The sequence below is a fragment of the Labeo rohita genome, chromosome 5 (genome assembly GCF_022985175.1).
Source record: "Labeo rohita strain BAU-BD-2019 chromosome 5, IGBB_LRoh.1.0, whole genome shotgun sequence".
NCBI lineage: Eukaryota > Metazoa > Chordata > Actinopteri > Cypriniformes > Cyprinidae > Labeo > Labeo rohita.
Window position 1 is genome coordinate 42,729,943 of NC_066873.1, and position 17,305 is coordinate 42,747,247.

Below are 17,305 nucleotides of genomic sequence, written 5' to 3' on the forward strand. Positions count from 1 at the left end.
GTTTTAAATCAGGCTTTAATATTCCAAATTATTAGACTTTTTTTTCAGTCTGGCCTCTGAATGTCAGTACTCACTTTTTTTTCTACAAATCACTACATAAAACATAAAATGACAACAATACCACGTGAGCTTCTGTTGTTTATGAGGAACAATGCACACCTCCCTGAGGACTACAAATGGTTGTGGTCAGTCTTTCGGCCCCACCCACACATGCAAACCACCAATCACCTGGTCTTGACTTCATGCCAGCTCAGGCCGGTTGGAATCCAGACTACCAATCACCAAACCCAGCCTGATGCTGTGTGATATTGGCTGCTGTTTGGCTATAGACAGCACTGGGTTGGTTTGGTTGATGGTACAAACAATAGACACAACAGTCTTAATCTATCTGTCTGTCCGTCTTTCTATCTGTATATCTTCCATGTCACTATATACTTTCTATTTTATATTCTTTTATGTTTTTTCTTCTGTCTGTCCATCCATCTCTTTCTCTCTCTAACTCTCTATCATCTGCTTTTTTATTTTGACTATCTATCGATCTGTCTGTCTGTCTGTCTGTTGTCTGTCTGTCCATCCATTTGTCCATCCATCTTGAGTTCTCTGTTTCTGTCATCTGCATGTCTGTCTGTATGTCTATCCGCCTGTCCATCTTTCTGTCTGTTTGTTTGTCTGTCATCTGCTTTTTTCTTCTGTCTGTATGTCCGTCAGTCCATCCATCCATCCGTCTCTTTCTCTATCTGTCTGTCATCTGTTTGTCTGTCTCCGTCCGTCCGTCCGTCCGTCCAGCTTTCTATCTGTCTCTTTGTCATCTGCTTTTTTTCTGCTGACTGTCTGTATGTCCATCCATCCATCTGTGTCTTACTCTGTCTGTCATGTTTATCTATCTATCTATCTATCTATCTATCTATCTATCTATCTATCCGTCCGTCTGTCTATTTGCTTTTTTCTTCTGACTGTCTGTATGTCCGTCCGTCCGTCCATCCATCCATTTTTGTCCGTCATTTGGTTATCTGTCTGTCTTTCCGTCCGTCCAACTTTCTATCTGTTTGTCATCTGTTTTTTTCTTCTGACTGTCTGTATGTCCGTCTGTCCATCTGTCTCTTACTCTGTCTGCCTGTCATCTGTTTTTTTATCTGTGTGTCTGTCTGTCTGTCTATCTGTTTGTCTGTCTATCATCTGCTTTTTTTCCTCCTGAATGTCTGTATGTCTATCCATCCATCCGTCTCTTTCTCTCTCTGTCTACCTACCTATTTTTTATTCTGTTATCTGTTTTTTCTTCTGTCTGTCCATCCATCTCTTTCTCTAAATCTCTGTCATCTGCTTTTTTATTTTGACTATCTATCTATCTATCTATCTATCTATATATCTGTCTGTCTGTCTGTCTATGTATCTATCCATCTGTCCGTCCGTCCATCTTTCTGTTTGTCTATCTGCTTTTTTCTCCTGACTGTCTGTATATCCATCAATCCCTCTCTTTCTCGATCTACCTACTTATTTTTATTCTGTTATCTGCTTTTTCTTCTGTCTCTTTCGCTCTCTAACTCTCTGTCATCTGTTTTCTATCTATCTATCTATCTATCTATCTATCTATCTATCTATCTATCTGTCTGTCTGTCTGTCTGTCTGTCTCTTTCTTCAGACTGACCACGTTTCGGCTACTGTACAGCAGCACATGAAAGCGGGCGGGGCCGGGGAGAAAGAGAGGGCGGAGCAGACTACGAGAGTCCGGGAAAAGTCAAACGGGAGGCGGTGCCTCCGTGTGTGCGCAATCCACGCTTGGCCCGGCCTCCTCCAGACGGGCCCTCCCTCCCCCACCCCCTCGGGCCACCCGCTCTTGAGTTGGAGACTCCTGGCTCCCGTTCGGCTCACAGTCCGGGCAACAGAGGGACACGGGAATGGACACAGAAGGGAGTCAGAGCAGCCTGTCGTCCTCCACGCAGGACTCCCCGCACGACCCCTGGTAAAGCTTCCTTTCTGCGCGCTCCGCTTGACTTTTACTCGCGAACGGGAGATCTATATATATATATATCTATTGATTTAAACCTGAGACTTTTGGGAGCAGAAGGAAAGAGACCACCGGAGACAAAAGACACAAGCGCGGGTTCCTTCACGAAAGAGAGAAAATGGAAACAATGTAACAGCCAGGAGCCTCACTGTTACATTGTTTCCATGTTCCCTCTTTCCAGGACGCGCGCTGTTACATTGTTTCCATCTGTTACATTTGGAACTGTTACATTGTTTCCGACACATTATATTATTACATTCCATTTCGCTTTTTCAAAACGGGATGATCGAACTTGTTACTTTCTAACGGGGAGGAAAGACTCAATTCTGCGTTTTCATTGGAAATAACGGCACCCATCCATCCATCATGGCCGAATTTCACTTTTCCACTTGATTTATTGCGATTTTCGGGTGTTGATTACTGTATTTACACTTGCATCAGCAATCAGTAGCGTTACAGAAGACTTTCAGATGTCTGATCTGACTCTCTTTTTCACCTTTCAGCAAAATGTTCATCGGCGGGTTGAGCTGGCAGACGACACAAGGTGAGACACGCGTGTTCTTCTGTCCTGCGTGCTACTTCCACAAAAAGTCTAGTGCATGGGTTGCTGTGAGCTCGTAGGAGCATTTCTTCTTTCTCTGTTTGTTTGGATAGAAACAGAAAGCAAATAGTTCATGCAGCGTGAAATCAAAGCATGCATTCAATGCAGGAGCCTAATGCGTTAGATATCACTTACATAGGTGAATATTTATAGATCAATACTTGGCATGTTTTATCATAAAACTTCTCTTGCAATGCTTCCACGAAAGCTACAGACGATATATATAGTGAGCTCGTTGTGATTTGAGGTGAAAGCAAGGGCGCTAGTGAGGAAGCACTGATGTGGTCGAATAAATGCAACACGCAGTGTGGAAAATCTCTGGTTGCAAGCACACTATGCATGCCCGTGTTGTTATTCAAATACTCAGCTTAGAGCATTATAATAAGAATGCTTACCAGAGCTTTATAATGAGCGCTATTGTTGAGATGCAAAGTGGTCACAGATGGGCAGTCTCAATGCTGATCTAGTAGCAGCAAGCTTTTTGTTTAAGGTACGTCAAACACGTCACTAAACTGGTGTTATGAAATAAACGCATTCTGTTTTTCTTTCTCCAGAGGGGCTGAAGGAATACTTTTGTAAATTCGGCGAGGTGAAGGAGTGTATGGTGATGCGGGATCCGGTTACGAAGCGGTCGAGGTGAGGGGGAGGCGCGCACACATCCACTGCTGACTTGTTTGTTTGTGTGTGTTTGTAACTTAATTCTTATGCGTAATGTTTGTGCATGCACTGCCTTTGCGCAGGGGGTTTGGATTTGTCACCTACGTAGACCAGACCGGTGTGGATAAAGTTTTGGCCCAAAACAGACACGAGCTGGATTCCAAAACAGTGAGTTTTTAAAAAGTCATTTTTTATTATTCTGTAAAGCAGTGATTTGCTTGTTTAATATAAATGCGCATATGGGGGCCGGTGTTTCAATCCCACCTGCATAAGTTACTGGCTTGTTCAATGTTTTTAAAGAAGCTGCTTCGTATTCTTTAGTTTATTCCTTAAGCACCTCAATCGGATGAATGCTTCACGGTGGTTTTCCTTTCCTAAGATCATTTTAACTCCACATGCACGAGGCGCGAGGTCCGTTCCAGCAGGTCTGTCTGGCGCAGAGCGCGCCACATGAAAGCGTTCTTTCGCGCTTTTCATCGTCATGGCAACCAGGGGAGCTAAACGGGGCAGAATTAAACTTTTCAAAATCTTCTAAGATTCCATCAACACTCCAAAAGCCTTGCGTAGATGCGTTTGTATACCCTGTAGATGGTCAAAAAGTTAGTTTTATTATGATTACTACAAAAATAGCATGCTGTTATTATAAAAATATACCAGGGCTATGCCAATAACATGGTGTTCTTTTAAGTACCATGCAGTGCCAATTCACTATTTTGGTATCTCTCAAACTATCTCAATATTGCCATCACTAAACCAAATAATTAGAATCTGTTTTTGTCCATTTGCACTTGTGATGTATGATAATTTACCGTAGTCACATTTGAGACCTGTAATTCTAGTATTATTATTAAAGTGCACTAAGAAGTTTTACATCACAATCTAATTGAATTTGTAGCATGTTTTTCAACTGTCTAATAGTTATCACCTTACTTACCCAGTTGATTGGTTACATTGATAATTGCAAACATTTTTTGTATTAAATGTTAGGTTAAAATATGCAAATAAGGCATTATTTAATGAAATATGTGCTAATTTGCATACATTTCTAGTAAAAAAAAAATATATATATATAAACACTGGATCAAGTCAGTTTCAAAATTCTTGTTTAATTTTTTTTTGACATATTAAAGTCAAAAGTTTTTACAGAGGGAATTTCGGGTATCTCATTTTTGTCACTCCATGAACAAATCCCTCTGTAAAAACCTTCAGGGTATAGACAGGAATAAAAATGTCAAGTTTGGTGTGTGTAAGTGCTACTATGTAGGAGAAAAAACTCATTTTGAGAAAACGGTCTTTAAAAATATGTATTGTAACTGAAATCTATTGACACCTTATTGTCTCCCTTTAATTCAAACACTGATACATGTCAAACAATATGCAAAATGATTAATATGACACTGGCTGAATAGGGCAATTGACAGTTTTGTAAATACATAACCAACAGCAGAAGTGATTTTCCAACCAAACACATTAAACAAACACTCTGCTAAATATTAGTATTATCCATAGCGACAGGTGCATTTGTGCACTTGTACAGACGCACAGCCTTTGACGTCAACAGCAAATGATCACAAAGGAGCCTTTTCACATCTGCTTTAAAAGTAGATTTTGCTATTGTGACTATGCATGGATATATGCTTGAATTTTATTGTATTATTTTCACATCCCTGATGTCTGTGACCCAATCAGAACAGATGTGACTCATTTTTGGATGCAAGCCTACCAGTCGAGGACCGCCAATGTAAATGACATAGTTTGAATATATGCTAATATATTTCAGAACACTTTAGTATTGCTCTGACACAATTATCAAACAGCAGGGATTTTAATGGAAATGAAAGCGGCCTGTAAATCTATGAAACCTAATACATGTTGAGCTCCAGAACTTTATGTCCAGATTTGACCGCATTGCACAGAGTAGCGTGCTTGCTAGTAGCTGTATTTGAATAAGCGCCCAGGTCGTGTTTGAATATGTGAGTCCTGGGACATCACTGTTGGTCCTTTGTCAGATCTGTGTGGGTGTGTCAGCAGACAAAACCAGCCAGAGCTTTACTACAGAGATGCCACAGACCCCTTAAAAGATGTGTGTGTATTTGTTTGTTGTAAAATTTGGGCTGTGTCGTGGCCTGTTCCTAGTCCTTTCACATTAAAGAATGAGGCTAGCCGAATCATGTTTAGGCGCATGTTTTTGCAAGAGTATTTACAACTATTGATAGTGACTTAAACACTGCTGCGCAGAGAGACTCATCCTGGCAACACTTCAGTCTCTTGGGTTCGGTCGCCATGTGGGACTATCATCACCATAACAACTTTGTTGGTTATATCCGAGAGTGTCACACACTCCTAAAACACGCCCAATAACCGCTGTGACCCTTCATAAGACATGCACAACACCTGATGCCGTGGATGTGTAGAATAAAGCGTATGTATTTAGTGATAACAGCTTATTTAGCCAAAATCTATTTATTTTCGGTTTTAAAAATGGTATCATTGTTGCATCATGTGTAGTCTGAAATGATGTAAAGCAAACATATGTTGTGAAGTTTCAAGGAGTTTTTTGGAGAAGGACATTTTTTTAATAGTCAAGAGCAATTTTATTACTTTGTGGCTTCTTTAAGTCAACATTCACAATCTGTTTTATTTTCATAATGTGATGAGTAAATATTATTAAAATAATGCCAGGTTTTATCCTTCAGAAAACTGATTTTGGTAACGCTTTATGATAAGGTTCATTAGTTACCATGTTAATTTCAGCGTTTACTAATGTATTTTTCAAAACACAAGTTGTGTTTGTTTACATTAGCTAATGCACTGTGAACTAACATGAACAAACAATGAATGACTGTATTTTTATTAACTAACATTTACAAAGATTAATAAATAGTGTAATAAATGTAATGTTCATTGTTCGTTCATGTTAGTTAACACATTAACTGATGTTAACAAATGACACCTTATTGTAAAGTGTTACCCTGATTTTATTGAAAAGACATTTTCCTCAATTAAAGAAGTAAATATGATACTTATTTATGTGTATGGTCTTTTATGTTGTGAATTGTGCAGTTGTTTGTATGTTAGACAACAACTGGAGAATTTTTTATGCAAACTTACACTACTGTTCAAAAGTTAGGAGTCAGTATGATCTTTTTTAATATAAATGTGTACATTTATTTGGCAAAGATACATTCAAATTAATGCTGTTGTTTTGAACTTTTCACAGAAAAATATAGCAGCACTGCTGCTAATATGAAATGTTTCTTGAGCAGCAAATCAGCATATTAGAATGAATTCTGAAGGACCATGTGACACTAAAGACTGCTGAAAATTCAGCTTTGCATCACAGGAATAAATTAAATTTTAAAATATATTCAAAAAGTAAACGCTTATTTGAAATCGTAATAATATTTCATGATTTTTCTGTATGTTTGATCGAATAAATGCAGCCTCTGTGAGCAGAATCGCATAAAACAATGTGATCCTGATAGCTGTGATGTAAATCTCCATTACAGGTAGCCTATACAGCAAAGCTCTTTTTTCTGTGCTGTGATGCAAAGGCTAATCAGTGTGTTAATTGTGTATTGATGGGTTTGAATGGCCTTTTCGTATGGTATTTGAGGCTGTGTTGTGTTAATGTTTTCGTGGGGTGGCTGAGGGGGTTGCTGTGGGTTATTAGGTCACTCCGGTGGGGTCTGAAAAGCTGCATGGGGAGGGATTCGCAATAACAGGAAGCAATTTTGATAGATAAGACTATTGTGCAAACAGCTCGTCGTCCACTTTCAGCAGCGTTTTGAGATTCCAGTAGAACTGCCGAGGAATCGTCAGCAGTCTGTAACGCAGATGGCAGTATGTGCTGTTTTATTTGATATTTGATGTGGTTCTGTAAAGTTTCGCATGTAACAGTAAAGCGTTTCCATGCCGTCCTTCTTTAGTCTACTTTTTCAATCCTTCTGTAGACTTTTTTGGGTGTTTTCCTATTTCTTGCATTTGCCATCCATGCGAGGAACTGAAAAGAAGATATTGTGAAAGGATCCGTGTTGAAAACAGAAAGAATGTGCCATGCTGAGAGTGTTTTTTCATGCTATCGGCCCTCAGAAGAACGAGTGAAAGAGGATAGGTTGTTAGAGGGGTGTCTGAGCTCTGGAAACGAGAGGTCATATTGTCAAATCTCATAAAAATAAGGCTAAATTACAAACAGACATGACAGAATGTGTGTTTCTCCAACAGTCTCCAAATATGAGCAATGTGTGTTTTAAAACAATGTTGTAGATATTTTTAAATGATTTATTCATTTATTTTTAGGGCCGTATCTTATCCTGTAAAGCCTGACGTATGTATAATAGTCAGAAAAATCGAATAGAATTTAAGTGAAACAGTTTATTTTAGCCTCTTAAAAAAAAAAAACTCTGTATAAAACGTTTGTATATGTGTTTTTTGTTGTATAACATATTTGAGGCTTATACAGCTCATATAGTATATTATGGTGAGAATATGTAGGAAAATCATCTCAGTTTTATTCAGAGGCCCAAAGTGAGCAAAAATATGCAGTTGCTGTTGCTGTTACTGATATTTATATGGCCAAAAAGAGATTAAATTGTTCTTTATATCAGTATAGCAGACTACTTACATAAAATGTATATTAAAATCAGTTGTCACTCTATATCTCCCATTAATGTGTCTTAGTAAGATGATATTTAAATGCTTAGTTTTATAATTAAAGCTGTGTAGTTTCAAAACATATAATGCACCACAATACAATGATGATTGAGAGATGAACAAATAAATGCTCCTTGAAAGTCTGATGATCTCACATTTTGAGATGATTTTTCTAAAAATAATGTATGGATAATCAAGTAAATCTAAGTTGCTTCAGTCCAGCAAGTGTTTATCTTGAAATATTCACTAATGCAATATTAAAATCACAAGTTGTGTTTGTTAGCATTAGTTAATGCACTGTAAACTAACATGAATTAACAATGAACTACTGTATTTTCTGCAACAGAGATTAATAAATAGTGTAATAAATGCATTGTTCATAGTTTGTTCATGTTAGTTAATACATTAATGTTAACAAATGACACCTTATTGTAAAGTGTTGCCTAGAAAGCTGCATTAATTTAATAAAAAGTAAAGATTTGGCATCAAAACGACACAAAGTCTAAACTATCAATAAGATGACAGAAGGCATGTCGTAGATTGTGTACAACAGGTTTTTTTACCACAATTTTGATCATGTTGATTATTTATAGGCCTTATAAATTTGCATATCAGATATGATACAGTAGTTTTTACAGAGTTAAGAAACTATTGGACAGTATGCACATAGTCTTGCGTAATATTGATGTTTAACTTTATTTTTATTATGTTTTAACAGCTTACCTGTGCAAAACTTACCACAATGATGCTAGGTTATTATTGGTGGTTGCCAAGGTGTTGTTAAATGGTTGCCAAGGCATTCTAAGTGGGTTTTAGCAAGTTGTAATGTGGTTTCTAAGTAATTCTGGATGGTAGCTAGGTGGTTGTTTACTGAGTCTATAGTATAAACAGTGTAGGATAGCCATGTTTAACATTTAGGGTATATTTAGTAATGCATTAGCAAACACTACTAATAAAAGCATGCTTTTTTCCATTTCTTCTTTGCTGTATAAAAAGACAAATGGCAAATATTAAACCAGAGCAAGTGCAAATGTGAACTATGTAACATCTGTCAAATGAAGTTAGTTTGGCTCAATATTTGAGCAAAAGCGTCAATTAAACGTACTCGTGTAGCAAAACAGATTAAAAACTGCTGCTTAATAAACACACCAGTTTTGCTTATTCAAATTTGCAATGAACACATAAGCAATTTGTCTGTTCATTCATTCCTGAAATTGCTTTTTCAGTTTTATTGCACATTCAGCTCTGATAAGCTCGTTTAACCATGTACTTACAAGTTGAATCGATCATACACTGATCAAATCTGCTAGACTCAATGATTATTTATTCCTGACGGAGGCGTTTGGTAAAAACAAGCTGCTGGTTTTATAGAAATAGACATGAAAATGAAAGCGTAGTAAAGAACGCATGTCTCTTTATAGCTTGTGGCTTGATGTGTTTATGTATTTAACTTTGCTTTTAACATGCAGTATGCTTTTTTTTTTTGGACAATTTTAGCTTTTTAAAAGTTTTTCAGTTCAACACTAGAGACTGTCCTGCATTGTGCATCGTGGAGGACTGGCACAAGGACACTTGAAATGGTTTGGATGAGAGTCCCGTCGGAGGCCTTGAGTGCGTCATTGACGTGTATGAATGTGTATGACGGTTTAGTGGTAGATTCTGGAGATTAGCTTTCAAATGCTGACGGCATGACGAGGTGCGGGCCGTGGGATGGAGGGAGAGAGAGAGAGAGAGAGAGAGAGAGAGAGAGAGAGAGAGAGAGAGAGAATTTTCCCGTCCGTAATTAGTATGGATCGCCAAAGCTACTAATCGGATTGAGGGAAACAAACTGGATTGCATTTCCGATGTAGCTACATGGCCGAAGCCAAAGCCTCTCCTGAGATTTTGCATCGTGTCAGCACACACACACACACATACACACACTCACCTTTGTTCCATCTTGGTCACGGTGTGGGGTTGTTGAGCCTCATTAACGAGCATCGTTAGCTAATTGCTTTGCCATTGTTCACTCATGCACAGTGACCTTGATGGCCCAGTCTCATATACGGCAGCAGTTCTTCCTCCACTGGCACAATCGAACACCTTTAGTTTTAACGCAGTGATGCACTGATATATAAATATTTGCCTGTACAGATAATGACGTTTTTGTCTAAGTTTTGTATAAATTAGTTTATACATGTTCAGGTCAAGGGGGAGTCTTGAATCTTTTCTTGATTTCTACGTAAACATCTTAGAGATGTTTCCGTTTCTACAGTCACTGTCTTGCTCACTACTGATATCCCTTGTAAAGCAGCTTAGGAACAATATGCATTGTTAATATTTTTATACATAAAAAAATGTATTAGCATTGATATTATGTATAGACAAAATTAAAAATAGTACCATTCACACAAAGGTAAATCCATGTTTCCACTGAAATGAGGCATCAAAGTGTTAAAAACAGAATCTGGAATCTGAGGGTGCAAAAAAAAAAAAATCAAAATATTGTTCTTAGCAATGCATATTACTAATCAAAAATTAAGTTGTGATATATTTACAGTAGGAAATTTATAAAATATCTTCATGAAACATCTTTACTTATTATCCTAATGATTTTTGGCATAAAAGAAAAATCCATAATTTTGACCCATACAATGTATTTTTGGCTATTGCTACAAATGTACCTGTGCTACTTAAGACTGGTTTTGTGGTCCAGGGTCATATACATGTATGAGTGTGTGTTTTGTGTTTACTACTTTTGAAACTTTTTTTTTACGATTTTAACATTGTGTTTTTATTATCATTATAATAAAATGATTATTATTAGTGTATTATTAAAATAGTATCGTATTTTAAATTTGGAAGATTTATCTACATTTATCTAATTTAGCCAATGAAATCAGGCCTATCAAAATCTAGTCTAATCTATGATATATATTAGATTTTATTTATTTATATTTATATTGATTGTATAATTTGACTATATTAAGTCATTACATCACTAATTATGCCATTATATAATTACACAATAATTATGAAATATTCATATTTATCATTTTTTTAAAGATTAAGTTTATGCTTGTTTGCCTTTATTAAACCTTCAAATTATTTGATTCCAGTTTTTGCTTAGAGTCATACATATGTAGTCATATTACATTATAGTATAACGCCTAACTGTTTTCCTCATAATATTTATGCATTTTATTTAGTTAGTAAAGGCACATCGTTCATAGCACAAATGCTGTACTCACTAAAGTTTAATACATGTCAGAGGTTTGTTCAAATCACTAACACTAACTTTATGATAGGTAATTGGTATAGTGATGCTTAACTCAGCATAAAGTAAGTTTACAGTGTACATGAGCTCTTGTGTATGTAAAGTGATGTGGAAACAGTATAAAGAGTGAATATGAAGTGTAGTTTGGTTTGGTTTGTTGATGACTGTGGAGTAAAAGCAGTGGGTGTGTGTGTGCTCAGGAGGGGGTGGACCTCTCTCCGTCCCATCTGTTTGGGGTTCATCTTTGTCCTCATAATTAATGAAAGCAGAGGGGGCTTCCTGACACACACACACACACACACACACACACATATATATATACACACACACACACAATCAACACCCTCAGCTTTTCACTAGCAGGTTTTGTTTTAGCTGAATTGCTCCCTCTCTCTCTCTTTCTTCTCCTTTGTTGTTTTCATTCACTTTTTTTTGTCTTTGCTGTTTGGTGCTGATTAATTTGCCCTCACCCCTTCCTGCTTCTCTCTCTCTCTATCTGTTTTCTCCGTATCTCCTCCCTCTCGGCTCCGAGCAGAGATTGGATGTTGGGATAGGCTTTGCTTGCCCTCAGGCCTGAAAAGAGGATTGTCTCGCTGAATGTTTGGAAACAGATCTGTTCCAGTAACCTGTAAAAGGAGTAGCCTTCGACAACACACTCACGCACTTGTGTTTCTATCAGTTTGTTCTTTCGCTCTGATAGCAAAAACTGCAGCAGTGTCATATTTGACCTCATTTTGGATTCTGGAAAGTTTGGTTATTCTTGGATGTTGTGATGTTTTGAAAGAAGCAGAATGCCCAAGTATTTGAAACAACAGCGTGGCCAGATATTTTTAAACCTATAACCGTAGGAATTAAATCTTATACACTTAAGTTACACCGTTTTGAATGATTCCTCAAGTTATACAACCTTTTAGGAAGAGGTGTGTTATTACTATCGCTACTAAACTATCAGACAGTACACTGAAAACCACATAGAAACACCTTTTTCACTGTGTTCTTGTTCAAATACAACATGCTAACACATATTCCTATTCAAAAGTTTGGGGTCAGTACGATTATTTAAAAAAAAAAAAGAAATGAATACTTTTATTCATGTTATAAGAGATTTTTTTTTTTTTTTGAAATAAACATTCTTTTTCTGAAAGTAAAAAAATAAAATAAAATTAAAAAATAAAGATAGTATCACATAAAAAAGATTTCCATTTCAAATGTTTTTTAACGCTTGTCACAGAAATATGCATTTTCAACATTGATAATAATCAGAAATCTTTCTTGAGCAGCAAATCAACATAAGAATGATTTCTGAAGGATCATGTAACACTGAAGACTGGAGTTATGATGCTGAAAATTCAGCTTCGCATCACAAAAAATAAATTACATTTTAATATATATTATAATCGAAAACAGTGAAGTTTATTATCATTAAGTTGTTTTATTTTATTTTATTTTTTAACAAACAAATCCAGATTTGTTGAGCATGATACTTCAAAAAAAATAAAAAAAGTCAACAATCCTACTAACCAAACTTTTGAACAGTAGTGTAAAGAAAATGTACCTACTAAATAAACTGACAGTAATGTTAACTTCCTACTTATCTATGAAAAAAGCAGAGGATTTCACATCAAAAATCACTTAAAAAGACTGTACACAATCCCGAACAATACCTTCGTTTTACAGAATCCTGTGAAATAAAATTTAATGATGGTGGTGCACAAGTGACATTTAAAAAGACTGACATTTTACCTGATGTTTTTGTGTCTGTTTGGTATTTTTGGTGCACAGGTTGGGACGAGGTTTGGGATCCAAAGGTGACTATGAGTGTAGAGCTGAAATCATAGTACTAAACTGTAGATACTGGCAAGATCAACATTGTAGAGTCTTGCTGGAGTGCACTAATAGTTCGCTACTGTATGCTACCAGTACATATACTGTAAATCTAGCTTGTGTAGAAGGTCATTTAGATCAATGGCAGTGCATAACAGCATGGCATGGGGTGGCTAGAGATGGTTATAGAATTAGGATGGAGATAGTCTGGTCTAGTGGGGTTAGATCAAAATCTGCTGATTTTTGTTGATTGTTTCACAGTGCTGAATTCTATTTGGAAAAGTTCTGTACCTTTTTTTTAGTATAAATCTTATGGTTTAACATGCTCCAGTCTGTAATAACTACAAATGATTCATGATTTTTCCCCCCACCACTTTAAGCAATTTGTTTCCTTGGCAGGTTTGCTGACTGATTTCATTGTGCTTTTTTGTAACAGACATAAAATGTTACTGTTGTTCAAAAACTTGGCAGATTAAGCAATATCTCAGTCAACTGGAAGCATCTGTACTCACAAACAATTAGAATTTCATTGTTTTCAAAATGCATTGATTGTTTTTTTTCTTTCTTAATAAACTTTCTGCAGGTCTTAAAAAGCCTTAGCTCGCTATTTGAAAAAATAAGGTCTTAAAATGGAACAGGAAGTCTTAAATGTATGAAATCGTGGCATTTATGTTGCATGCAGTAAAAAAAATCGTCCTCAGTTTTTTAAATTTTTAAAATCTAAACATCCTTAAATCAAGAAACTTTTTCTTGAGATGCAAACTGAACACATGAAGTTCATATGCATTTTTTGTGGCTAATACAACACATAATGTGTTCCTTGCAATTTATTCCTGCAATAAATTTTCTTTACTTGGTCTTTAAAAGTATTAAATTTAACTTCATAAAGCCCACAGAAACTCATAAAAATATTAGTTTAAAACATGCATTTAAATAAGATATTAAAAAATACACAAATAAAATCTTTTTAGTATAAATCATAAAGTTTTCTTTCAGTTTTTCTCACATGACTTGCAATGGTCAGATGATTCCACGCTGGCCTGAAACGTGGTGGGATTTTTATATAATTCCTCTTGAAATATTTCAGAGGATTTGTCTGTTGTAGCTTTCATTTTCTGCCAGGTTCTGCAAGACTGCTTTTTTTTTGTGAATATTGTTTAAGTACAACATTATGTTATAATATCAGCTGTGTTTTATGATGTTTTATGGCGTTAATCTATAAAGAAAGAAAATTGGATTTAAGTTAAATAAAGTAACTTACATTTTCATCTTGTGGACTGCTTAAAGAAAACATCGAGTGAGATTAAACAAATCTGCTATATTAGTAATTTATATAATGGCTACATTATACATGTTAAAAGTGTTATCATCAGTAAACCTTTGGGAAACACTGACAGGCCTGTGAGTGGATTCAGTAAATACATGACGTTTCTGTTCAGTCATGCTTCTTTTTTCCTCTCAAGATTCAAAGAAGCTTTATTCACATGCTAAACAAATCTCTCTCTCTCTCGTCTCTCAGATTGACCCTAAGGTGGCCTTCCCACGCAGAGCTCAGCCGAAGGTGAGTGCTAAGTCTCCGTTCAGGTTAACGTCACACACGTCACTTCTCATTAAGGACACGGCCACGCAGGTTCTGTTCTGAAACCTAGTGAGCTTTTTAAAGCATCATAGGTGTTTGCTCGATGTGACAGCTCTTCTAAACTGTAGACAGCGTATTTGTAAAGCGTATTGTTTAAAAAGTGTGTGTCCTATACATTTTTTTTAAACTAAGCAAAACTTTTAGAATAATAAGTAAAAGGACTTTAAATAGACACTAAACAAGTGGTCTCAAACGTTTTCTCTAAAATGACTAAAGTAATTCTTTTTGACCATGTTGCATACAGTAATATTCAAAAGTTTGTGGTTGGTAGATTTTTAAATGATTTTCAAAAACGTTTCTTATGATTACCAAGGCTGTATTTATTTGATCAGAAATACTGTAAAAATAGTAATATTGTAAATATGTTTACAGTTTCAAATAACTGTTTTCTGTTTGAATATATTTTAAAATGTAATTTATTCCTGTGATCAAAGCTGAATTTTCATAACCTTTTCTCCAGTCTTCCGAATCACATGATCCTTCTGAAATCATTCCAATATGCTGATTTGCTGCTCAAGAAAAATTTCATAATATGTGACCCTGGACCAAAAAAACGGTCTTAAGTAGCACAGGTATATTTGTAGCAATAGCCAAAAATACATTGTATGGGTTTCTTTTATCCCAAAAATCATTAGGATATTAAGTAAACATTATGTTCCATGAAGATATTTTGTAAATTTCCTACCATAAAAATATCAAAACTTAATTTTTGATTATTAATATGCATTGCTAAGAACTTGAAAGGTGATTTTCTCAATATTTAGATTTTTTTAACCCTCAGATTCCTGATTTTCAAATAGTTGTATCTCTGCCAAATAGTGTCCTATCCTAACAAACCATACATCAATAGAAAGCTTATTTATTTATTAGTGTTTCAGATGATGTTTAAATCTCACTTTCAAAAAATTGTAAACCCGTAAGACTGGTTTTGTGGTTCTGGGTTACATATTATCAATGTTTTGTGTTTTGTGGAAACTTTTTTTCAGCATTGTCTGAGAAACAGAATGTTCAAAAAGAACAGAATTTATTTGAAATAGAATCATTTTTATTATAAATGCCTTTACTGTTACTTTTGATCAATTGCATGAGTCCTTGCTAAATAAAAGTATTAATTTCTTAAAAAAAAAAAAAAGTAAATACCCTTTAAGGATAAAATAAACCCAGAATGCATTGCGATCAGCTCAGTGAATTTTCATCCAAGGTAGCATATAAAAATAGTCAAATTAAAATTATTTTATGTCTGTCAAGTTTTCCTGTCTACACCCTATTCTGTCCTATAGAAATAAAGGCAACACCAATGATAAAATAGAATAATTTTCTGTGCATATTAGTGCATTGTTAGTTGCATTCAAGTCTGTACACAAGAAAAAATGTTCTCCCTATGTGGAACGTCCCAAATGAGAATCTTCTAAACTAGTCTTTCTGTTTCCATTTCTGGGTTTCCATTTTTAGTTAATATGCTCCCTTAGAAAGCAGATGTGTAGACAGTAAAGTAGCTCACTAGGTTTTGGAACAGAGTCATGCATACTCTTTTTTTAAATCTTTACCTTGAAATTATCTTAAAATGAGTTAAACTGCACTCTAGTTTTCTTGAAAGTCCTAAAAATTCCCGTAGTTGCAGTTAATTATCTCATTGTCTCATTATTTGTCTTTTTTCTGTCGTTTTCAGCTGGTAACAAGAACAAAGAAGATCTTTGTTGGAGGACTGTCTGTCAACACCACCATCGAAGACGTGAAACAGTATTTCGATCAGTTCGGAAAGGTGAGTTCAAGGGCCGTATTCTACACAGGCATGTCATTTCTTTCGGATTTTAATTTAGTTTTCATTACCACAATGAGGTTTGATGTTTGACTCAGAAAATGCTAGTAAATTTCACAAACAATTACAGAAATGGCAATAGTGACAGTAATAGCTTGAAATAAAACTGAAAGAGTGTTTTCTTGTAAAACACACTCCAATCATCTTTCTTTCATGTACAACTTCGAAAAATATCTCTGATTATTAGAATTAAAGAGGTCAGTTTTTGCTACTGTACCTTTAAGACTTACATAAGACAGTCAAAAGGGCGGGTCTAGTCTAGTTTCGGAATACCAAATAGGTGTAATTTAAATATGGGTGGTTATATGTTAATGAGCTTGTGGTTGTGATGTCAGCAGCATCTTACTTTCCATATATGGCTGTGAATGTTAGAGTATGTTTACATAGTACAACTTTTAATACTTTAACTTTTAAAAATACTGTATGTCCCCTGCATTGTCACCCAATGATGTTACATACTTTGACATTTTAAATTACAAAAAGGTCACGTAATTTGTCTGTGTGTTTTGATGCACACATGATATCTCTTTTGTTCTCCGTCTGTCTCCGCTTGTTCCATTTGTTACTGTCATATTCGGTGTCGGTGGTAAAGAATCAGTGTCCCAGTTGGAGATGGAGTCCTTGTGTAGCTGCTTTTTCTTTCATGTGAGAGTTGAATAGTGGACAGCAGGGACTAAAGAATGGGAAGAGCGTGAGGAGATGAGCGAGGGAGGCCGTGTCACCTCCTGTGGGTCGAGGGCACGAGAAGGGGACGGCCTTTAAAAAGAAGAGAAAGAGTAAGACATGCAGTACAAAGAGAAGTTTTAGAATTGGCTTGAAAAGTGGGCGTCCTGTAAATTTGTCCTAAACTA

General features: G+C 35.8%; 1 protein-coding gene across 1 annotated transcript in view; it reads left to right on the top strand.

Moving 5' to 3' along the window:
* Positions 1-1,804: 1,804 nt before the first annotated feature.
* LOC127165586 (RNA-binding protein Musashi homolog 1) overlaps positions 1,805-17,305 on the top strand; it is a 37,297-nt gene continuing 21,796 nt past the window's right edge. The window contains exons 1-6 of the mRNA XM_051110345.1: positions 1,805-1,960; positions 2,509-2,549; positions 3,161-3,242; positions 3,347-3,431; positions 14,516-14,557; positions 16,305-16,397. Coding sequence (XP_050966302.1) covers positions 1,896-1,960; positions 2,509-2,549; positions 3,161-3,242; positions 3,347-3,431; positions 14,516-14,557; positions 16,305-16,397 — 408 coding nt within the window. The 5' untranslated portion in view covers positions 1,805-1,895. The remainder of the gene's footprint in view (positions 1,961-2,508; positions 2,550-3,160; positions 3,243-3,346; positions 3,432-14,515; positions 14,558-16,304; positions 16,398-17,305) is intronic.